General features: G+C 38.7%; 5 protein-coding genes across 8 annotated transcripts in view; 1 reads left to right on the top strand and 4 right to left on the bottom strand.

Moving 5' to 3' along the window:
• The window catches only part of cep112 (centrosomal protein 112), a 105,320-nt gene extending 95,477 nt beyond the window's left edge, over nt 1–9,843 (bottom strand). For all 3 annotated transcript variants that reach the window (XM_011478215.3, XM_004071678.4, XM_020705326.2), the window contains exons 1-4: nt 9,756–9,843; nt 9,339–9,443; nt 8,403–8,593; nt 8,115–8,278 (exon numbers count right to left, since the gene is read on the bottom strand). In XM_011478215.3, coding sequence (XP_011476517.1) covers nt 8,115–8,278; nt 8,403–8,593; nt 9,339–9,438 — 455 coding nt within the window. In that variant the 5' untranslated portion in view covers nt 9,439–9,443; nt 9,756–9,843. The remainder of the gene's footprint in view (nt 1–8,114; nt 8,279–8,402; nt 8,594–9,338; nt 9,444–9,755) is intronic.
• A 1,052-nt stretch (nt 9,844–10,895) lies between these two features.
• The window catches only part of LOC101159746 (protein kinase C alpha type), a 111,348-nt gene continuing 98,109 nt past the window's right edge, over nt 10,896–24,134 (top strand). For both annotated transcript variants that reach the window (XM_004071449.4, XM_011478214.3), the window contains exons 1-2: nt 10,896–11,218; nt 11,343–11,374. In XM_004071449.4, the coding sequence (XP_004071497.1) occupies nt 11,052–11,218; nt 11,343–11,374 (199 nt within the window). In that variant the 5' untranslated portion in view covers nt 10,896–11,051. The remainder of the gene's footprint in view (nt 11,219–11,342; nt 11,375–24,134) is intronic.
• Nucleotides 11,511–13,184, bottom strand: LOC101159993. The gene is made up of 4 exons (XM_004071450.4): nt 13,061–13,184; nt 12,928–12,983; nt 11,632–12,727; nt 11,511–11,562 (listed from the first exon to the last, which is right to left on the bottom strand). The coding sequence occupies exons 1-3, from the start codon at nt 13,081–13,083 to the stop codon at nt 11,634–11,636; spliced, it is 1,173 nt and encodes a 390-aa protein (XP_004071498.1). The 5' UTR covers nt 13,084–13,184; the 3' UTR covers nt 11,511–11,562; nt 11,632–11,633.
• Nucleotides 14,619–16,240, bottom strand: LOC101160660. The gene is made up of 4 exons (XM_004071453.3): nt 16,125–16,240; nt 15,996–16,048; nt 14,737–15,930; nt 14,619–14,670 (listed from the first exon to the last, which is right to left on the bottom strand). Exons 1-3 carry the CDS (start codon nt 16,145–16,147, stop codon nt 14,750–14,752), a joined length of 1,257 nt encoding a protein of 418 aa, XP_004071501.1. The 5' UTR covers nt 16,148–16,240; the 3' UTR covers nt 14,619–14,670; nt 14,737–14,749.
• On the bottom strand, nt 18,124–19,766 carry LOC101160239. The gene is made up of 3 exons (XM_004071451.4): nt 19,661–19,766; nt 19,510–19,562; nt 18,124–19,439 (listed from the first exon to the last, which is right to left on the bottom strand). Exons 1-3 carry the CDS (start codon nt 19,681–19,683, stop codon nt 18,259–18,261), a joined length of 1,257 nt encoding a protein of 418 aa, XP_004071499.1. The 5' UTR covers nt 19,684–19,766; the 3' UTR covers nt 18,124–18,258.

The raw sequence follows: 24,134 nt of genomic DNA, 5'->3' as shown, positions 1-24,134 counted from the left end.
TCACAGTGAAAAGGGAGACAACAACTACAGAGTATGAGTTCACCACAGATTTCCAGGAGAGGCTACTCCATTTTAGGCGCTGTGTTTTCAACATTAAATGGCAGTGTGATGCCTACAGGAAGCTCAGGAGCAGCTTGAAGCACAATAAGCCCTCAAGAGGTCAGCAGACCGGATTGTAGCCCATGAAGGAGACATTCCTGATGCCCAGAGCTTGTATGAAAAGGTGAAAAGCCTGGAGATATCTGTTGAGATGTTCTATGTCCCAGAGAGTGATATTGAATCCAAGACTGAGGTACCTGCAATAGCTGCCATAAAAGACTGCTTGGAGATGTGTCTCATTGATATTGTTCTTGTTGTTTTTTTCAAACCAATCATTCTCCTCTTAAAACAACATTTTTCTTCTAATTTTACAGTTGAATGTTTGACTTTCACGGTGCACATTGATGTTCAGAGGTTATCTCAATAATGCCACACGAATGGCTAATTTTTGGTGTTTTTCGACATAAAGAAAGAGTGGATCAAAAACCAGTCTGTTCACCTGATAATTTCACCCTACATGGGAAAGGGAATTCTGGTAGTGATTTTCTTTCATTAATTGCATAATGAGGTAATTTAACGACCTTTTAAAAATGTGTCCACCCTGTCATGCCCAGGGTCCACCCTGCCGTGCTACTGTCCACCCTGTCATTTTCATATTCAAAGAAAATAAACAATGTATTTCTAAAAGTTAGCAAAACTATCTGTGTGATTCCTTTATTAATACATATGGACCAAGTGGTTTTGGTTGAAAATTTTCACCAGATATCTTAGTTCTTAGATTTTATTTAGAAAAGAAAGTGCAATTCTTGCTGATTTTGTATGGTAACAACATTGTTTGCCCCAATTTCATTACTATCTAAATACTTTTCTTATTAGCTAATACACAGTTTTGACAAAGGGACTAAGTAGCTTTCTGAAAATATCAATTTTATATCCATGATCTAATTACAATGTATTTAATCTACTCTGAAATCGTCCATGACAGGGTTGACATTTTTTACTGTTTGTGTGTGCATTTCTACTTGCAGTTAATTTATAAAAAGTGTGGGAGCTTGACAAACATGCATTTCTGACAGCACGGCATCCACCTAACACAATAAATGTGAAGTTAAATGGGAAATCTCATATTTTTTGGTGGGATATTGGGAAGTCTCAAAGGCACCTTATGGTGATATTGACCCAAAGAGGAACATGTGCTGCCTTCCAATATTCCTTCAATGAAACCTCAAACTATTACAAACTGTTGAAGGGGATCTGACTCTTAGAATATTCTGATCTGATCTCAATGTTGTGACCCAATTATTTAGCTATGATGTAACTTGTTTTTTGACAAAAAGTCATTAAAATAAGCTTTCTGTTGCTAAATTGCCATTTAAGTTGTTTTTTTCCCCCGTTACCAATAAAATTCTACAATATGCTACAGTTATGATGGAGGTCTGAAAGCATACTGCTCACAGAGACTCTGAAGACACGTTGGAGGCTTTGTTGGTCATCAGGTGGCCCATCACAGATACACCAGATGGGGACAAATCAGTGTCCGGGTGTCCGTATCGGCAAAAAATGGCACCTGAATTGACTTTATTTCGTTGAGACCAGAAGTAAGGCATTTTTCTATGGGTGATGTCACACTCGCCCAGTCTAGTTTTTATAAACAGTCAATGGCAATAGCCAGCTTTCAATGCAATCTACTTTTTAAGGAAAAAATACACAAGTAACCCAATATTATCTAAAGAAAATAAATACGGTGGATGTTTGAAGTTATCATATGAATCTTTTGTATTTTTTCTTGTTCTTAGTCGATTATGTTCAGTGAGAAGAAACCAAGAAATTGACACTTTTCACTATCTAATTTTTCCCGCTGAAAGAAATCTAAAATTTGTTCTTGCATGAAAGTTCTAAAAAAACAGTACTAGTTCTAAAACAGAAACTTGGAAACTCTTAGACTGATTTGTGGAGTTGCAATACACTAAATATTACTGTATATACTGTAACTTTCTGTATATTTACCCTTGGTGAGGTCTAGTGTTCAGCCCACAGAAACCATCACAAGTGAGGTTATATTTTGTGACAATCTAAACATTAGTTTATAGATCTTCATTTCCAGTTTCAGTGTTTTGGTATAATATGGTTTTCAGAAGAATCTAAACAAAGAACTTCAGTTTCTGAGCACTCAGACAGCCTCACCATGCGCACGCACAGCTATGTAATTTGGATGGAAGGGCTGGGTTTTGCAATTTTGGGCCTCTAAGTCAACAGGTGGATGAGGATAATTGAATCAGATGTGTCTGGAGTCTGAGGCTCACAGATCAAAGCGCAGGGAAGTCAGGCCACAGCAACACACACACACCCCCCAAAAAATGAGAGCACCAGCATGTAAAGCCTCAGAAGCTGCAGCCCGGCTGATTAAAGCAGCCTGACATCCATACCCCTGCCTGACCTCCAGGTGCAGAGCCAGCAGGCCCAGGTCTCAGCCTTGGGCACCCCCTGAGAAAAAGAGCCTGACCTTGGGACACAAACATCCCTGTGCCCTGCGCACCCTTCACCATAAACCAACACCACCTGGAGAGGAGATCAGAAGAAACTGGTCTGTCAGGGAGAGACATTTGGCATCGATAACAACAAAGATAATTTAACTCCTCAACAGTAAACACTTCTGCTTAGCTTCTTTCATTGATGAGATGCTTAGATGAATGACACTCATTATTGCAACAGCTAAGCAGTGGCTTTTAAATGTAAAAAAAAAAAAAGATGAAAGTGGAAGATGTCTAATTACTTCAGCAGACAAAATGACACAAACAATAGAAATCACCAACAAAAAGGCAGGAAGCTGGCAAAAGCTGTCCACAAACTCCACAATCTTTATCCTTCTCGACTAAACACCATGTTACTCATAAAAAATTACTTCCTGTTTAACGCAACAGAAAAAGTACAAAGTTTGTAGGCATTTTGACTTTCACCATCTTTCCTTTAGAATTCTTGGGATGAACCTAAAACTACATATGAAGCAGTACCTCCATCTAGTGGCCAAATTGGGAACATCACAACTTCTTACATTTTCTTTTGTGGGCCACTTCTTACTCATGAAGAAAATGTTCATACCAAACACCAATAATAATTAAAAGGAAGGACACATTACGTACACTCACCAGCCATCTAATTAAGCACACCAGTTCAACTGTTGGTAACGCAAATTTCTAATCAGCCAATCGCATGGCAGCAACTCAATGTATTTATGCATGTAGACATCTGCTGCAGTTCAAACAGAGCATTAAAAAGGGGAAGAAAGGCGATTTAAGTGACTTTGAATGTGGCTTGGTTGTTGGTGCCAGCAAGATGGTCCGAGTACTTCAGAAACTGCTGATCTACTGGGATTATCACCCACAACCATCTCTAGGGTTTACAGAGAATGGTTCAAAAGACAGAAAATATCCAGTGAGCTGCAGTTCTGTGGGCGGAAATGCCTTGTTGATGCCAGAGGTCAGAGGAGAATGTCCAAGCTGGTTCCAGGTGATAGAAAGGCAACAGGAACTCAAATAACCGCTGGTTACAACAGAGGTCTGAGATGAGCATTTTGTGAACGCACAACACGTCCAACCTAGAGGCAGATGGGCTACAGCAGCAGAAGACCACGCCGTGTGTCACTCCTGTCAGCTAAAAACAGGAAACTGAGGCTACAATTCACACAGACTCACTAAAACTGGACAATAGGAGATTGGAAAACATTGTCTGGTCTGATGAATCTTCATTTCATAAAGCTGGAATCATCTCAGACTGGTTTCTTGAACATAACAATGAGTTCACTGGACTCAAATGGCCTCCACAGTCACCAGCTCTCAAACCAATAGAGTGTGGTGGAACGGGAGATTGGCATCATGGATGTGCAGCCGAGAAATCTTCAGCAACTGTGTGATGCCATCCTGTCAATAAACACCAAACTCTCTGAGGAAAATTTTCAGTACCTTGTTGAATCTATGGCACCAAGGATTAAGGCAGTTCTGAAGGCAAACGGAGGTCCAACCCGGTTCTAGCAAGGTGTACCTAATAAAATGTCTGGTGAGTGTATATGTGCCCTTGAGTGAAACATGACTAAGAAAACATCAGAATGTCAGAAAAGTAATCAAGATCAGCAATCAGACATTTGAACCAACCTAGTTCAATCAATTGATCCCGTCCCTTTCCTCTGCTAGTAAATTCATCTGAATCACAGTGAGAGTGAACCATGACAAGACTAAATAAATCAACATTCTTTATGAAATAGTACATCTGAAATCCCTTTAACACAATTTAACTCACAACAATCAGACCAGAAAGCAGAATTCCAATTTCAACAACAGTTGATCTTCATCTGGTAAGTGGGACTAAGACTTCAAATCTGACTGAAACATGGGCTAGAAGAATCCAAATGCTAGTGTTTGAGCAAAAATATCAACGATAGGTTTCCAGGAGAAGGAAAGGAAAGTTCTGAATGACCATACAAGGAAAAGAGAAGAAAAGCTATTAAAGATCTAACTTTTCGGGTTATTTTAACCTTGATGGGTTTAGGCTGTGCAAGAGAACTTAAAAAGGCCACCCAGCAACTATCTAACTGTAAAATGACACCACTAAGCACTGCAGCGCCTAATCATAGTGACATAATTCCACAACCCAGACAGAAAAGTCTGGATTAAATATGGCAGCAGTGGGCTTGTACCCTCTCTTGTGCAGTGCTCTGGTGTATATTAAGCTCTCCCTACTACAGTGCTCTCTTTTTATTATGCTAATGAACAGAAGAAGCCACAAGGCTCTGATTCGCCTCTCCTTCTGAATTGGAATGAAAAACCATGAAGCATTACTAACATCACTTTGTCAAGGTCCCAAAATGCCAGCAGTCAGAAGAAAGGTCCCTGAGCCTGTTAGGATGATGGATGATTTAGTGCACCACTTTGACTTCAAATGCTTATAGACATGGTTGTGTCCTTAAAAAGCAGGCAAGCAACTGTAACTGAATGGTTCAATTCCTTATCCTAGTGGCTATTTCAATAGAAGCAACCAATCATATTTTAGAAACAAAAGTACTGAGCCACCCAAACACGTTCTATGCATATGCTGCTACAGTGGAGCAACTAAAGTATTTGTCAGTCACCAATTCTGCAAGATGTCCCACTTAAAAACATGAGAGAAGTCTGTAATCTTCATCATAGATACACTTCAACGGTGAGAGACAGAATGTGGAAACAAAATCTAGGAAAAAGTTTTTTTTTTTAAGTTGTCCTGTCCAACAGCTGAGCAAACAGACAAGAGCGGAAGGCCTCTTGTGTTGGACATATTTTAATGTTCAAACAGGAGGTTATGAATCTTTGGATTCATAAAGTGTATTTGTATAAACCCCAATTTCTAATTTAGGCTAAACTACATTTTAGGCTAAAAGAAAAGGAGGGAAGAAGACAGAGGGATGTTAGATGGGGGGGGATAAGGGCACAAAAATAAGTTCACACACACACATACTTATGCATACAAACTAGGCCGGTGTGGGTACCGGATTGACTCGGGCTGCCACATCTTCTCGGGGTCCTTCGACCAATGCTGACCTCACCCTACGGCAACACCAGTTGGACAAACTACTTAGCGATTTTACGTTTCCTTTGTAAAGGAACAGAACAAATATGTTCTGTTTATGCTTTAAAGAAGAAACAATGGCAATATAAACTTATTTTCCAATTTGAGCAAATGTATGACTGTATAAAAACAATATTTATTTATGGTGTGCAGTCTGGTTTAATTCTCCCAAATGTCAGTTTTGCTTTTTTTTTATCTCAGAAAAAAACATCGTCATATTGATAACTATAATCAAAAGGAGCAGCCTACAGTCCAAAGCATTAATCGAATTCCACACTTGGAATTACAGAACTTCATCGGATTTAACAGTTATGATTGCAAAGTTTATACTTCCCGTTTAAAACTTGCTGAAAGCATTAAAAAAGTAATTAAAAAAACAGCACTTTTTTTGCTCAATTCTTATTTGTTCTTCATGTTTTATCAAAACAAACAAACAACCAAAATTTTTTTTTCGATGTAATAGTCACCCATGTTTCTCACGAATAGCGGAAAATTATTATACTGTATACTGTGTACTATCGTTCACTCGTAACTGTAACTGACCAATCACTATCGTATACGTTATCGTGCCAACTTTCAGCCAATCAAATAGTGTAACGTCATCATTGGTCGAAGGACCCCCGAAGGACCCCGAGAAGATGTGGCAGCCCGAGTCGATCCGGTACCCACACCGGCACAGTATATTGCAAAATTATCGCTGTCACTACATCAAGCTGTGCAGTATGCATATCGCAAAAGACGGCGAAAATTGCAATAAATGGTTACAATAAATGTGCTAAAACAATCTTATAGCAGTTTAAAGTATTTAACAAATCAAATAAATCCAGTCATGCATTTAACCAATCAGATGGACCCCTTGACGTTGTTGACTAATCGGATGGAGCCCTTTTATGTTAGATGGTCGCTTCCTTTGTAGATGAGAGTCATTAGGAGTATAACTTTGAAACTGTTGCAGTGAAATGGAAGTGATGTTTTTGTTTGTCTTGCTATTTGTTCATTTACCGCAAGTTATATTGTTATCGCAATATTGATAACTAATATTGCAGATTGCAAGTTTTCCTCAAATCGTGCAGCCCTCATACAAAGCAACACATGTAAAGCATTTCATTGTGGTCAAATGTGAAAGAAGGGTAACACCCAAGAATTAAAGGTCATCATCAGAAAAATCTCTATAGAAAAAGGCAAAAGAAACAGTTCAAGCTGACTGTGAGTGGGATGCATTTGGCTCAGAAGGTCGTACTGCAAAGGTAATGTGGTAATACGTAACTTGCAACAGTTTTTTTTTAGCATTTCTAGAGCAAAACTTTATCTGTTTTATTCTGGAAAAGACTTGAAAGCAGCATTCATGGATGCATACAAATTTGTTTTTAATAAATGTTGTTCTTAAAGATGATTACGGTTTTTTTACAGGTTTTTACAGCCGTTTTATCAAATAGCACAAATGACTTAAGTCAACCTTCAATCAACCTCTCAGCATTTTGAGAAACTTTCATCTGTAGTAAGGCTGTTGAAAATTACATTTAACTGAACTGCCTTCAAGTAGCACTAAACATTTTTTCCAACACAATGAAGTTTTCAAAATTGCTTCTCTGGAAAAAAGAAAAGAAAACAAAGCCTCATTCAACACAAGGAGGACCAAAGGTGATTAATACAACAATCTTCTGACTCTGTGCACGTAGTTCATAAAATAGAGAGATTAGAAACTTTCAGACATAAATCTTAACCCAACAGTGACAGCAAATTTAGAAGAAATCCTCCACCGCTTCTAGGCGTGTCTCTGGAATTGATTTGCCTTCCTTTGATGGACAGGGCAACCAATCAGGAGCTAGGTCCCACTCATTTAACTTTGATAGGCGAGTTTGACAGATAAATGTGATTTAAAATAAACTCTGCTACACTGGATCATGAATCGATAAATAAAATAGTGAAATAGTTTCATGTATTTCTTACATGAAATCAATCGGCATTTTCTCATTTATTATTATTTATTTTAACTTATTTAATTAATTCATGTTGTATTCATTTATTTCAATCTATCTACAGTTGAAATGAATTTATTTGGCTTCAAACAAGTAAACAATAACTTCACTGTAAAACTCTTAAACTAGGTCATCAATAATTAGAACATGGTAATAAAAACTTTTCTGTTTTGTTCTCCAAAAATAGCCTTTAAATGTAAAGTGGACCTTAATGGATGGATGAATGGATGGATGAATAGATGAATGGATGGATGGATGGTCGGTCCACAACTCAAATTTTAAGGAATAAAATGCATTGAGACGATGGATATAATTGAAATGTATTAGAAAAAAACATGACTTAAATCTGAACATGACATGTTGGTTCTCTATGTGTAGTTTCTCTATCACCATCGACCTAGTCCAAAGTGTAAGCCTTAACCAAATAATCCCTTTTCCTTAAGTACATCTACTCTGACAGGTCTGTAAGTGATCACAGCAAAACTATACATTGTGAAGTACCTGTGATGAGTTTTAACAGGTGTAGAGCTGTATTTGTCCTTAAGTAGATCCATAACCAAACTATTGTCTGCTGAGGCACCCAGTTCTCCTGTCACCCAGTCAGGAAGTTCTCTGCTGTTCGTCCCCACAGACTGACCAGCCAGTGGTTCTCCGAAGTAGATGGACTGTAAATGTAGAGTTAATCGGATTGAAAAGACTTCTGTTGCTTTATCACCAAAACACAAGGCACAAAAATAGTTTTTGAAGAAACAGCTGAGAGTGCGGTATTGTTAATGAGATGACTCTTACCATGTAGGCAGGGAGAGTCTTGAGGGTTCCAGGTCCAGGCTTGCTCGTGAATGGACCCTCCAAAAGCCCTCTTTTGAGCATATGAAGAAGCAGACGAGCATACAGGTTGCGGTTTCTCAGACTCGTCAGACCTGAACCACATGATGCTGGGTCGCACAGCTTCTTGATCCATACTGCACAACGCTGGCGTTCTGGCAGCACATACAAATGAAAAAATTAGGATAAAGTTAGAACTTTTAAATACAATATTAATTCATCATAATTTGTTTAAATTAAACAATGCTTATATACATAAAAACCACAAATAATGAAAGGCTTTAAGGTTATTTTTTAATCATGTTAAATAAGTTCATACAATACACGATAATGTCTATACTATATTTGTCGACTTAAGTTTAAAGCAATTATGAGACCTAAAAAAGGCTGAGTATAACTGCTAGATAATGAATTGAAATAATTTTGATTGAATTGAATATTGATTGATTGATTTTAAAAACATGTTTAAAACTATATTTTTTGGGTTATGAAATCGTATTTTCATACTACCAGTAATATAAACTGAACACATGTGGAACATTGATTAATGAAAGTTAGAATTCGTAGTTTAAAACTACCTAAAAGCAGTTTTTAGGATACAAGAAATTACTTTACAGGTGAATCATTAAATGGATTTGGACATCATTTTTCCCCCTTAGAGTTTCCAATATGACATTCATTGTAAACCAAGACTTTTTTATGAAGGTGGCACTTTTTCTGTTTTTAGTAAGATAGCACATTTATGCATTTATGTAGTTATGTATTGTTTGTATGTATGTATTTGTTTATTTATGTGCATTTTTTTATTTCTATCGTTTTATTTCTATCAAGTTAAACTGGATGCGGTTCTTGTTAAAGCTTTATTTTGCTCGGGTAAACAGGAACTATATCAATCCTTACCTGTTCTGTTGGGGTGTTTCAGGACGTAGGGCTTCATGTCCAGCAGAATGTGGTCAAACTCTGTGTCGAGCCTTTCCGCTGAGTCTTCGTGTGTATTCATTGTGACTTGATTGGGGGAAAAAATACAAAAAGAAAAATGTGGTCAATAAATAATAAAAGCCAAATTCATTGGTTCTGGGGAAAAGTGTCTTTTTCTGAAGACGGCAATATCATTCATTCATTGCCATGGTAAATATTAATCGACAGCCACACGAAAGTATCATCAAACTTGGCTAAGCTAAGGCACCTAAAAACGCGTACGGCTTTTGTTTATTTTTTTATCAGCTTCTATAATCAGACAACAATGTGCTCAAGATATAAATAAAAGACGCCAAAATGTAACACGAGGTAAAAAAAAAAAAATCTAAAAAAATTTACCATCAGCATAGATTTCACCGCTCAAGTTGGTTCAAACTTTTGCGTCCTCACTTTACGACACATCCGTTTCCGTGGCGACGCGTTCTTCTTCTTTGGTCAGATTTTTTTCAATAAACTTTATTGCACATATTCAATTGACAGAAATTCTTATTTAGTTGCACAATAATGAAACAATTGTTATTATCAAACTCACATAAGAGCAGACTTGGGTGATCTTGGAGCTGTTGCCTCTACTGCAGCGCTTTGGTTAAAGGGGGTCATTTTTGACAGGGTGTGGACAGAAAGAGGGGGAAATAGACAGCAAATCCAATTTAATTATTTTGCGCATTTTTTTTTAACTTTGTCACCTGACCTAGTTATTTTTCCCTTTTGTCATGTTCATGCATTTTACTCCCCTGTCAACATATTCCTGACGTTGTATTTAGTAAGTATTAAAAGCCATTTTAACTTTTAATACCAACCCTGCCTCTGAAGTTCCGTTTGTGCCAAAACTCAGAATACGCTTTTTTTGGGGGGGGGGGTGAGTGGGTGGGGCTCATTTGTGATTTACCATATATGCTGAAACTTATTAAAATCCGTCACATTTTTGCCCGTTTTTTTTAGCCTACTTGAAAATTGATCGTCATATTTAACGTATTTTTTCCCCCATTTCAGGTCACCACTGAAACAGCAACCACCCATTCAAAAAAATAAACTGCTCGTTGTCATTTTACCCGAAACCTCGTTAACTACACCAAATGTCCACGTGATGGCGATCAGAAACTGGTTTTAGATATGGTCTGGATGTTTGCTGCTTTCAAGTCCTTCGTGCTTTACTTTTTATTCATTAAAAGGATTGAAAATGTGGTTTGTCTAAATTGGCAATAATCACATTTTTAGATTTGTTCTACATTTTCACTTTAACAATGTAACATGTAGCTATCCTATAAAAATTAGTGTATATCCTATGTAATAGAATACACACTATTGCAAGTAAACTATTGTGCTCAATTTTATGCACTGTTAAAGTTATGCAAAACTGGGGAATGGAAAGCAAATGTATGAATTTCTATAGAAGAGTTACAGCTTGAGCGTCTAAAGGGCAAAGTAGGGAGAAAAAAAAAAACAGAAGCCATATATCCCCACAGGACGTAACAGCACGCTTCTCCAACGTCATTTTGAATGAAAAGACGCGCTCAGCGCTGGACCAGAGAGGCGTGAACTGTCAACAGCAAGAGGAAGGCAGCCCTCTCGCTCAGAGCATCACAGGCGTCGGGGATTACAAAAACTTGATTTGTCATTTTCGCCCTTCTGATTATGGCTGACCATCTTTTACATTACAATGACTCCGCCGGGGTTGGAAATAGATTCGCGCGTAAAGGGGCTCTGCGACAGAAGAATGTACATGAAGTAAAAAACCACAAGTTTACTGCGAGGTTTTTCAAGCAGCCGACGTTCTGCAGCCACTGTACGGACTTCATCTGGTGAGTTCCATGATGCAGCCTTTCAGTCACAAGACAACGATTTATCCCATTTCTGCTCAATTTAGAAAAATTTAATCATTAAGAATCTCAGTTGAGAGAATGTATAATGTACCTTTTCTTACAGGGGTTTCGGGAAACAAGGATTTCAGTGCCAAGGTAAGGCATACATTTACATTTTGATGGACAGCTGGAGGGTCAATAGGCTATAAATGCAATTGGTGGAAACCCAGAAGAAAACAACAAATGTCATTTTAGCAAAGTAGATTCAATAAAAGGCACCCATTTACACAACTGATATTTAAAAAAAAAGTTTTATTTCTTTGCATGTACTGGTTTGTCAGAACCTGAAAATATAGAAATTAAGGGTAATGAGATTTACCAAATTTACTCAAGATTAAGACTTAAATTTTTACCTTTAATGTTTGCCCCAAGAGTCTTGTGCTGGCCTTTCCATGGCATCCATCATCTCTGACGCTTCATATTCTGGAGTATAGGCAGTCTTGGTGAGGAGAACCCTTGCTCTCCTGTGCCCGTTTTTGGTGTGGACGATGCGTTTCTTGGGCAAACTTTGAAGAGCTGGCTGGCTGACCCTCTCAAGAACCTTAATTTTCTGGTTGCTGGTCACCAAGTTTTGCGGCCAGCGGCTCAGTCTACCAGCACCAGAAAAGGGAGAACCCATCATCCGATCTTTGGCCAATGTGCTTTGAAATGAAGGTTTCCACAGTGGGACAGAAACAGTTGAAGGTTTCCAATATGAAGGCAGAGCCCACATTGCAAAGTTGTCAGACTGGCCATAATCTTTAGCACCAACAGAGTCATCATCTTGAAGTTTAGCGTGTGCAGAGGGGTACAGGAGAGGACGTTCCTGTTTTAGATTACGGTCAGGTGAAACCCCAGCATTTCCAGAGTCGTAATGAAAAGCTCCTTCTTGAAGCATTGGAGTTTTATTGGAGCCACCTCTGCTTGAACTGGAGCCAAGACCAACCTTTGGGAAACTTGGAGTTGACACACCCACTTTGCCACGAGTTTGGCTCTCAGCCGGCCAGGACTGAGAATGAGGTGGCACCATAGAGAGAGATGTAAAAACTTTGCTTGGGACCTTTTTACGTGGATCAATTGTCCCAGCAAAATCATGAGAAACCGGTTTTCTGTTTGTAAAAGCATCCAGTGGAGTCAACTGATACTGGATAGCAGCTGGAACCAAACTGACCTTGTTGTCTTGGCGTGAGGGAAATGAAATTGGCTCGTTATGCTTCGACTCCCATTTCATTGACTCACCAGCAACAGCTTTTTCTTTGGGAGCACCAAGCTTGTTGGGAGGGCTTTGTCCAGTAACAGCTAAGTTCTGTGGCTGTGTCACTGAAGGTTTGCTGAAGCTCGTGTAGAAGTGGCTGGACGGCTTACGTTTTGAAACTTCTTCCGTACCCTCATCGAAGGAGAGGGAGTTGGGGAAGTCGTCCACATGGTTAACCAGGTTTCTGGAGGCAGCTTGGAGCCTATATTCACCCCCTATTTGAAAAGGAAAACACTTTAACCACAGGCAGTAAAACTCTGCAACATAAAATGCCAGTGCAGCACACAATAAACCACCTCTGGAATTAAATTCAGCCAACCAGAACCTGCAAGGGCAGGAGGTGTTGGATAAAAAGCAGGATACTCCCATTTCATTTTAATAGTAAGAATCAAATTATTAAAGATGATAATGTTACCTGTGGCATCTGATACACCAATACCATTGGTAAACAGCAAACAGGTCCAGGAAACCCTGCAGGCAAAAGTCAAAAACATTAAACTATAATCAAAATGACTAAATGAAATAGTTAAGCTTAAGATGATCCATACCGCAAAATTAGTACAAAAGCCATGGCTGTTAGCTGAGAAGACACCTTGTACTCCACGATACCTCAGCTCCAACCAAGCAGACAGAATCTGGACCAGAGCAAAAACTCTGTCTCTTAACTGACCATCCTGTAGCTTCTCTTTATATATGCTTCATACTTGTTATTCAGCTGGGCCAATTACCAACAGGTACTCAGAGAAAAATTAGTTGTCATTGCTAACAGGTGTGATAACTTTTCAAGTTCCTGTTATGCACTCCCATCCAGTAGGTGGCGGAACCGCCCTGAGTTGCAAAATTTAATCAAAAATCACAAAAAGAAGAATTAACACAGACTTCTGATCCAAGGGTCCAAAGTCAAGTCTTATTTAAAAAACATTTCCACCAAAATGTTAATATTTCTCTTATTGTCCCTTTGAACAACAGCAAAAACATGATTTGGTTTGGTTGTTAAGGCTGCAACTCTTAAGTATTTTATAAATGGGGGTATATACACATGTGAACTGTAGTTGTGCTGAGTAAATGTTGACATGAATGTATGTGAAGATTTTTGGAGCCAACATATGTTTGTAACACTTGAGTATGTGTAGGCAGGCCCCGCCCCTTTTGACTAACATTTACACCAGACAGTAATAATCCTCCAGCGTCTTGTTGCTTAATAACTGTATCCCCCACCCACCTCCATCCTCCAGATTTCCTTAACTCCCCTTTTTCTATGCCCTTAACCCCCTAAGTTACAAAAGGGGTTTAAACAAATACACAACTTGTCAGAACCCCCGGTTTAAGAATGTTACATTATCCAGCCACAGTTTTGAACCAGATGCCTGGTCAGATGAGCAAAATGAAGGGGTTAATGTATACATTTTTCTGCATCATAAAGCAGAGGAGTAAGACTTTGGAACACCCAGTTCAGTTTTGTCAGGTTTTATTTAAATGGCAGCCCCTCTCCCCCAGTCTCATCTGGATTTGAATGAATTCTTAATGCAGTTTTAAATCTTTGTCCATAAGAAAAAGGCTACAGGTTAAAACAAATTTCATTGGAAAAAGTCTTTAAAAGATTCATTTTTAAAAACTGAAATGGGCATAATTTCTCCCACATTGCATCCGTTTTCAGCACAGAGCAAAAAAAACAAAAGGCATTCGTGTTTTTTTTTTTTTAATACAAGACATCTAATGTTAGAAAATTATGCTCAAGTGCAGATGTATTACAAAAACCCCCATGTTGGTAGAGCATGCCCATGCATTTTACTGTAGTTCGTTCCCTTGCATATTAAAAATGTGATAAAGCAGGGATATTTCTCATCTTTAACCATTTCAACATACCTGAGACCAAAGGAAGTTTTCATAGGCAGATTAAGGACTGCCTCAAGCTTGAGGTTGAACATTGAGAAGCCTTGCCCCCCCCCCTCCCCTTTTCTAAGTTCAGTTATTATCACCACTTCTGCTAACCATTTCAATAAGAGTTGAGCTTTTAGGGTTATAGGGTCTAGGCCAACTTTTAAGACCATGCAACATCTGTTTAAAAATAAGTTTAAATGGAGTGTGGTATTAAAAGACAAGAAGCAGGTTTGTACAAAACAATTTATTTCAAAGAGCACCACTTCAAAGTTGGAACCTGAAAGAGACAATGTTTAGCTGCATCAGTGAAAAAGTTTAAAGCTGCACAAAGATTTGTCATTACCTTCAAGTGTTCCTTAGAGTTTGACACTTTGTGTTGGTCTTTTAGAAGACCTCAATACTGTGGCATCCTTGATTTGTTGCATCTGATGATCTGGAGTGTAAGTTGTTTTGGATAAAACAAACCTTCCCCTTTTGTAGGCATTTTTGGAGTTGATGATGCGTTTTTGAGGCCTCATACTGTTAACTGGTTGGTAAATTTTGCTTTTCTTTGAGCTGCTCACGGACTTTTGGGGCTTAAAGTCCATTTGAGGAAAGTCAAAGTTCCAGTTGTCAACCATTTTGAAGAAGGGGATCATCCACTCGTTGCTTACTTGGTTTTCTGTGCCATCAAATGGAGTTTTCCACATTGTAGATGCATGATCAGTGGGTGGTCCAGCATCAATGAAGTTGCGCTGGCCACTTTGATGATCAGAATCTAAAGGATTTTTCATTGGGAGCTTCCTTTGTAAAACTGAGTTCACAGTGTCTTGCCCGATAAAGTCATTCTGCTGACCAAAATGGCTGCCAGTGTCAAAGGACACATAGTTTGGAGAAGGGTTAAACATTGAAGGACGAGGTTGAGGTTTACCACTTCCAGGTGAGCTTGCATCCACAGTGTGACGGCCAGACGCTCCCTCAAACAGGCTTGGAATTGTACTTGAACCAATCCTTTTTTGACTGGAGCTATTAGAGACATAGCGGTACTGAAAAGGTGACAGGGGTATTTCTTCACTGCCAGGATTTGCAGGTTGCTTCGACAGAAGTCCAGGAGAAGCCATAGACCAAGAGGTTGAAGTGTGGCTTGGCTTAAGGTTTGCCAGAGGGTCATAAGATCCAGTTCCAACAAGGCTTATAGGGGCTGGCTTCATGCCACTGAATGCATCCAATGGGCTTCCCTGAGGCTTGACCACAGCTGGCTTGGTCAGTGTCAAATCAACAACTGGATTACCAGGCTTTAAAGGAAATGTGATTGGTTCAAAGAGGTTTGAATCCCACTTTCTGGAAATACCATTGAGAATGTTCTCAACATTTGGAATACTTTGAATCTCCGGTAGTTTTCCAGGTTGAGTATATTGACCATCAAAACTAAAATATAAAACTGATGTTGGTGACTTTGAGTGCCCTTTGTTTATGTCATCAAAGCTTAATGAGTCATGGGCATCATCTTCATCCATCAGGAGGTTTGTTGTGGAATAGGCAGGCCGATATGGAAACCCTTAAAAAAAAAATTATATATAAAATTAGAAATTCAAGAATAGGAATGATTAAAAAAGGACATACCATTTCCAGCTGAAACATAGAGGCATTTTGACAGTATAGAAATCCAGGAAACCCTGTAAAGAAAAAAAACACAAATAAACATTTCTTTTTAAAATTAAAAGTAAAAGTTAAAAAAAAAAAACAACATACCACAAAATAAGACAGAACACCATGGCTGGTCACTGAGAAGCAACCCCCTGGACTCCTCAATCACTACAGCTTCAGACAATTATACCAAACATGTGCTGTTAAAAAGAAACTGTCTTAATGCCTTGGCTCTCCACTTCCCTTTTATACCCTTACTGCTTGTTCCTTCACAAACTATCATCAGCTGCTGCTTCTGCACAGTTAGTGGTCATTTTAAACAGGTGTGGAACCAGAACATTACCAGTTCTGAGATGAGAAACAGAATTTCATTAACTTGTCATTCATCCCAACATGGTTTGCTGCTGCAGTTCAAAAAGCAGAGAAGAATGAGAGCAATGTGCAAAAGAATGAAGGGTGTTCAAAATGTGCAAAAATACAAATACAAAATGTGCAAAAATAGAAAAAGTAATAACTTATGTACACTATTATGACATAACGTACGTTATGCGTAATAATAAAATTAAATAAATAAAGTAAAAACACAGAATATACAGATGGGCTATGGATGTATGATAAACGATTGGTACATGCATATTTAAACTGTGGCATTGTACAATCTTACAGCTGTTGGGATGAATGACTTGCAGAACCGTTCCTTCCTGCATGGGGGGGGGGGGAGTCTGCAACTGAAGGAGCTGTTCAGTGCCTCCACTGTCTGATGTAGTGGGTGAGAGGTGTTGACCATGATGGATGTTAGCTTGGCCAACATGCTCCCTTCACCCACTTCCTCCACAAAGTCCAGTGGACAGCCCAGGACAGAACTGGCCCTCCTGACCAGCTTGTTAAGTCTCTTCCTGTCCCGGTCCGTGCTGCCTGCTCCCCAACAGGCCACGGGGTAGTGGATGACAGAGGCTAACACAGAATCATAAAAAGTCCTTAAGAGAGGCCTGCACACTCCAAAGGACCTCAGTCTCCTCAGAAGATGGAGGCGACTTTGGCCCTTCTTATACAGGGCATCTGTGTTGTGAGTCCAGTCCAGTTTCTTGTTGAGGTGAACACCCAGGTACTTAAAACTGTCCACTACCTCAATGTCCGAGCCCTGAATGCTCACCAGTGTGTATTGTGGTGTTTTTCTCCGGAAATCAATCACCATGAATCACCATGCTATGAATAAAGTAGCAATGCTAAAAGGTTTAATATTTTTACTTTGCCACCAGCAGAAGAGTTTACCAACTTGCCAAACAGACAAGTATTCCCACCATCTGTCCATCCTGCTGATAGATTCTTTTTCCCCCTCAAATATCTTTAAACTACAACCCCTTAGAACACTTAGGGCATATCATTTATATTTGATTATCCTCTTTAGATTAAGTTGCCAATAGCGGACTGCTTCTAAAGTAAATGTGTTTCTTTTAGTCCTAAAATACCACACATCTTTTCATTAATGTAAAGTTACTCAAAATTTAAAGTTTAAAGTTAAATTAGCAAAAATGTGTGATGTGGCTGTACTTGCACTGTTCATAGTGGCAAACTTCAATACTTCAGTTTGAAGCAACTTTGCACTGAGGGTGTTTTACCCAATAGTCTTTTTTGCATTTCAAGTTAAGGAAAGTTATTCAAGAATTGCCATCTGTTCTACCCTGCTGGATGATAGTGAAAGTAGCTGCATGTTTAAGAAAATGTGAATTCTTGACAATTTTAAAATACATTTCCCACAAGTTTAGTAGATTGAAACTGACCAGTTATTACTTGTGCTTTCGAGGCCACTCTTAGATCTGATTTTAGCCACTTACTTTTAATTCCCCAAACAAAAATTTTAGATTTGTTTAGGGTTACCAGTTTGAAAGTCACTTCAGAGGTTGGTCAGCAGCCACCTACTCTACTTTCATAGGTTTTGCACATTGTTGGAACAAGTTCCTCCACTAAAGCAGGAAGCTCTCATTTATCATTTAAAGTAACTTCGGTTGGGACAGCTCATCTTGGAGCATTTTAATTAAGTTTCTACAACAAAACACCATTGCATGAAGCTCAGTACCCATGCTTTCACAAATGAAGAAATCGCTTTTGTAGAGCAAATAGTTTTATTCTTCCCAGAAGAAACCTCAGTAACAAACCTGCAAAATAATTTGTTTACAGATTGCCCAATGTAAAGAGCATTAATACTTTTCAGGTGATACAAGTTTCCAGTAAGCATTCCTTAGAGTTTGATGTTCTGTGGCCATTTTCTTGGTTGTCTTTGAATGGGCTTCAAAACCATGGTATCCTTGATTGGTGCCATTTGGTATTCTGGAGTGTAAGCAGTTTTAGACGTGACAAACCTTCCCCTCTTGTAGCCATTTTTAGAGTGGACAATCCGTTTTTTTAGAGGCTTTAAGCTTCTGGCAGGTTGGTAGACCTTAGAAACCTTGTCCATCTGAACACTGGCAGAGTTTTGTGGCTGGTAGCTTGAGTGAGGAAAGTCGACGTTCATGTTGTCAAAAACCTTGGGAAAAAAGGAAAACATCCAATCTTCATCAGCAGTGTTCCATGGAGTGGTATAGCCAGAGGATCCCAGATCAATTGAGTTTCTTTGACCAAACCTTTGAGGTTCAGCTGAATTTAAAAAGTGCCTCATTGGGAGTTTCCTTTGTAGAATCCAATCTCCAATCGATGGTCTATTAACATCATTGCTCTCACTAGACCACCTACCAGTATCCAGAGATGGGTAACTTTGAGAGGGTTTTGAAGGATAGTAGGGAAGGTTTTGCTGTGGTGTTGGGTCACTTGCAGATGAGGATCCAGCATCACCTGTATTAAAGTTGAAGACTTCCCCAAATAACTTCTCATTTGAACCAGAGTTGCTTGGACTGGAGACAGTGTTGGGCTGTTGGTAATGAACAGGGGTCATTGCCATTTCACCACTTCCAGGAGCTGCAGGTTGCTTTGATTGAACTTTAGGAGGAAGTAGTGACAAAAGGGAGGAAGTGTGGCTTGGCTTAAAGTGCATCAACATCCCAGCAGAGCCAGTCCCACTGGGGCCACTGTAGGCATCAAATGAGTTTGTCTGAGGTTTGACCAAAGCTGGCTTGGATGGGGTCAGACCAATCTGGTTGCCTTGGTTTAAAGGAAATGTGATTGGCTCTACAAGATTTGACTCTCTACTAAATAGTGCCAAGTTTGGAATATTTTGATATTCAGGGAATCTTTGTCCAGATGGCACCAAGTGCAGTGGTTCTCTTACTGAGGGTTTGTTGAAGCCAGCATAGAAAGTTGTAGTTGGCTGGTCAGTTGAAGCCTCTTCATCCAAGTTTCCCTCATCAAAAGACAGGGAGTTAAAGCGGTCCTCTTGTTGATCATCCATAAGATTAGTTACAGCATGCGTAGGTCGATATTGGGCCCCTGGACACACACAAAAACAGCATTAGAGTTGAACAGGAAAGAAATGTGAAATATACAAAAAAATAAGTACCATTTCCAGCTGAAACACAGGTGTACCTAAACAGCAAAGAAATCCAGGAAACCCTGCAAAAAAAAGGGAAAAAAGAAAAAACTAATTAATTGACATACATTTGACAAAAAATGTTATTGAATTATAACCTCAGACAAAAGGTAAGCCATACCACAAAACAATACCAAATGCCATGGCTGGACACTGAGACGCAAACCCCTATGCTCCTCAGTCACTGTGGCTTTAGACAAGGAGCTGGGGAGAGTATACTCAGACATGTTTTCTTTCCCCTTTATATCTTAACCAGATTATCATCAGCTGGTGCTGGTTGAACAATTAGTCCTCTTTTTAAACAGGTGTGAAAGGTGAACTTCACTTGTACTTTGCAAGGGAAAAAAAGACATAAATGTAAAAAAATGAAATAAAAGTGAAAATAAAGTTACTTGTACCTTACAGTTGCTTTTAATTTGACATTTTTCAATAAAAAAAATCCAGATATTTTTTTTTTGGCTGTAAGTAATTTCTGTTTTGCAATGAACGCATGTCTCAAAAGATCTGTAAATGTAAAGGTTGAGCAAAGTGGTAAAAAAAAAAGTTAACATAAAAAATGAAACAGTGGGAAAAATGGTATGTTGCACCCATTTGGTTTTACAAATTAATGTTAATTGAATTAACATCAGGATTGCATTTTATTACCAACGGTCATCTGCTTTTGTGTGTAAAGTCCAGTTTAGGACAGGCAGGCATCAACCACAAAAATCAGGCTAGCTCCCTAAACTAATTTTCACAAAACATAGCTCTAATTAAAGCTTGGAAAATTCTTAATCTCGTAGTAAATTTAAATATTTACTATCTCTAAAGATTAAACTGTAAACAGTGCAAGAACTGCGCCTTCTAGTGTTACAGGTCATTGCTGTCAAATTAACAGCTTTTAAATAAAGATGATTTTTGATTTTGCCCATGTGCCAGAATCTATGTAACTGAGGTTGTAAATGCTTGTCACCCAAGCCCAGAAAGGAGGGGGAGTGTTGAAGTTCAATAGCTTGAATTGCTGATAGACTTCACAAGGCGAAGTAACAAAGCTCTTTTCCTATTAAAATCACCTCAAAGAGCGTAAGAAAAACTCCCTGTAACACACATGCAAATAAAATGAGGTAAGCAACACCATGTAAAAATCCACCATAATGAAAATAAATAGTTAGAAGCAACAAATGATCTTTTATTATTTTTGCATTACACACATGGTAAAAACCTCTCAATTGCATTCAGAAATTACATTTAAACAGACGATTTCATCATAGTCCTTTGAAAATAATAAGGCTTCTCCTCTCAGCTGGCATCTTTGGCTGATACAAGAAATATTTTTTTAACTTAAGCACAGATGCAAAACAGAGTAATATTACCTGTTAATGGTCTGGCACAGCTCCAAATGCTCTCTTCAGTGTACAGTTTATCTCACTGGGCAGAGGGTGAGCACTGCATATTCTAGCTGAGCTGATGTTATTAAGGCAAAGGCAAAGGACATTTGCACGTATTTATGTCCAAACAGCCCAAAAAGGGATGGAAATTCATGTTGATCATACAGATTACGCACGTCCAAGGCTTTCGTTCCATCCGTTTTTGTGCTGTGCTGGTTGCTTGTAAATACGTCTGAAAATAAAACATTAGAAAACATCAAACATTTATTAAAGATATATACATCGATGAACCAAACTACCATGCTACTTGCTATTACCCACACATTTCACGCTTCCCATCCTGATTTCTGTCTATGAAAATCCAATTACTATCCTGTGATTATTCCTCTTGATTCCTTTTATTTTGTTGTCATGGTTTTAGTAGTTGATTGCAAAACATTGCAACCCCTTTTGTGATTCTTTGTGTACTTGTTTGGACCTCTTCAGTTCTTCACTCGGTGAGACTAAATGTAAAGTAATGGCGCACGTGTGTCAGTCACATTGTATGTCAAGTGATGGCCAATCCAGTATTACATTTCAATAGCAGGAGCCCATAACTATATTAAACACAAAGTGTTTTTTTTCTCTCCATCTGGCAGCATAAACGTATCATTTTCTAACATTGCTCTTGTGCCGTTTATATTTCAAACAAAAAATGTAAGATTTTTTTTTCCCCAAAGATTTACAGCACCATGGTAAATGTTTTAGCTAAAAGATGACTTTCATTTGTTTTTGTGGTTACCTTACCCTGACTACTTAACTTTTAATCAATGTTTGTGAAATGAAATATTTTGAGGAAATGTCTTTAATTCATATAGACCCCTAACTGGATAAGCAAACTTTTCCTTTTTACCAAATGTTTACATTTATGATTCATATCCACTTTGAAATGAAATATAAAGTGTTGTGGTTTGCGTCACATTTATGAATAAACATGCTGTGAAAAGTTACTAAAACACCAATATCTTGAGTAAATATGAATGGCAATTTATTCCTGCCACTTTTACCAAAAAATATTTAAAAAATACATTCACCACTTTAACTACAATGTTAAAAACACTTGAATTGTTCAGATTCAGTTAAGTTTAAATTTAAAAATGTTTATACAAAAAGTTGCAATGGAATGCAAAAAAAACAATGAACACAAAAGGCAAACAGTTTGTTCATAGGTTGAAAAACTATAACCAAATAGTCTTCTTGGGCGGCAGTGGCTCAGGCGGTTGAGCGGGTCGTCCAATGATCAAAGGGTCGGCGGTTCGATCCCCACTCCCCCCAGCCAACTGTCGTTGGGCAAGACACTTCACCCTCCTTGCCTCCAGTGCGGCTCCACTGGTGTGTGAATATGTATGAATGCCCCGGTGATGGTCAGAGGGGCCGTAGGCGTGAAATGGCAGCCACGCCTCTGTCAGTCTGCCCCAGGGCAGCTGTGGCTACAACAGTAGCTTACTGTCACCAAGTATGAATGAGGAGTGAATGAATAATGGACACAATGTAAGCGCTTTGAGTGACTTGAAAAGCGCTGATAAATCCAATCCATTATTATCTTTCTGTACCGATTCCAAATTTAAAAATGAAAGTTTATGGTTCAATTAGGGCTGCACGATATGAGGAAAACTTGCGATATGCGATATGAGTGATCAATATTGCGATAACGATATAATTTGCAGTAAATAAACAAATAGCAAAACAACCAAAAGCATCATTCCCATTTGACTGCAACAGTTTAAAATGTATACTTCAAATGACCCTCGGCGAGGTAGGATACAAACATTTAACATAAAAGGGTCCATCCGATTGGTCAAATGCATAAATGGATTTATGCTTCGTTAAATGCTTCAAGCTGCCATAAGATTGTTTTAGCATATTTAAGGTAACCATTTATTGCGATTTGTGATGACTTTTGCGATATGCATATCGCACAGCTTGATATCGCGATAACGATAAATTTGCGGTATATTGTGCAGGCCTTGGTTCAATTTAAATAGCTCCATTGAAAAAAAAAAAGTTTATTACGCTAGAGTTTAACCTATTTGTTGAATATTCCATTTCACCTGAACTCCTTTTTATTGACCAACAGAAATGAAAATCAATGCAGAATTAGCTTTGTCCCTTGTGCTATCCCATGACCCCACCCTTACATTGACGTGTTCTCCCTACCATGACAAAGGTGGATAAAGGTGCAAAGATTTCATGTAATCCATGGACACCAGTGAAGATCACAAATTATTGAAGAAAAAGGTTCAGCGCATTGTTTGCGGGGTCTAGATCAGTGTTTTTTTTAAACAGTGTGCCGTGGGAAATTGCCCTCATTAACTGTTCTAACATTTCCCATCTCCAGGAAATCAGCTCTTTGTTCATCCAAACAGGCCCTGATAAAACACTAGTACAGTAGTTACGAATATAAAAGATCATAAAATTATTTTTTCTTTGTGATTCTATTAAAGACATTTTGATAAGAATGACGGTACCGCGATTTAGCTGCAACTAAAGCTGTATGCGGAAAAGTCCCACCCCTTTAACTGTCTCCGCCTATCATTCTTGAAGACTTTATCACATGTCTGACCAATCAGAAGTGGCTAAAGTCTTAACTTCCTTGTTCCAATTTAGCTCAAAAAGTCACTCAGTTCTAACAAAAATATCAGCCAAAGCTCGTCTTTAGCAGTGTCCAGTTTCCAGGGAATCCGGTATCAAACCATGGAACAAAACAATGAAGCTCAGAGACTTTCTGCCCTTTTGCGGCAGATTTCACACTACATCTCCCATGATGCATTGGGTTTAAGTGACAGCGCCTCGGCATAGTCCTTTTTAAACGGCTTGAACACAGTTTTTAACTGTTTAACTTTTTCATTTTAGAAAATAAAAAGCTGCAACTTCCAGCTTTTTCTGCCACAATTGTCACAAATGCACGTCAGATTGCAGTGGGGGGGGGGGGGGGCTGTAGATCAATGCAGAGAGTTTTTGCTTTTTAATGCTGGTGTGCCACGGGATTGTTTTAAAGTGTGCGTGCCTCAACAAAAGGTTGAAAAACACTGGTCTAGATGACCCAACTCCCAATGTTCAAGTTCCTAGGATAGCACAAGGATTAATCTTTGTTAACTTCCCTCCTCTAGGTCTCATTTATAGTAGCATTGTTTAACAGATTGTCCAAGACTCCCCAAAAGGCACTCCCCATGTACGAGGTGTTGTTTT

Source organism: Oryzias latipes, chromosome 8, assembly GCF_002234675.1.
Source record: "Oryzias latipes chromosome 8, ASM223467v1".
Classification (NCBI taxonomy): domain Eukaryota; kingdom Metazoa; phylum Chordata; class Actinopteri; order Beloniformes; family Adrianichthyidae; genus Oryzias; species Oryzias latipes.
Note: the sequence above shows the minus strand (reverse complement) of the source record. Positions and strands in the feature narration are given on the sequence as shown.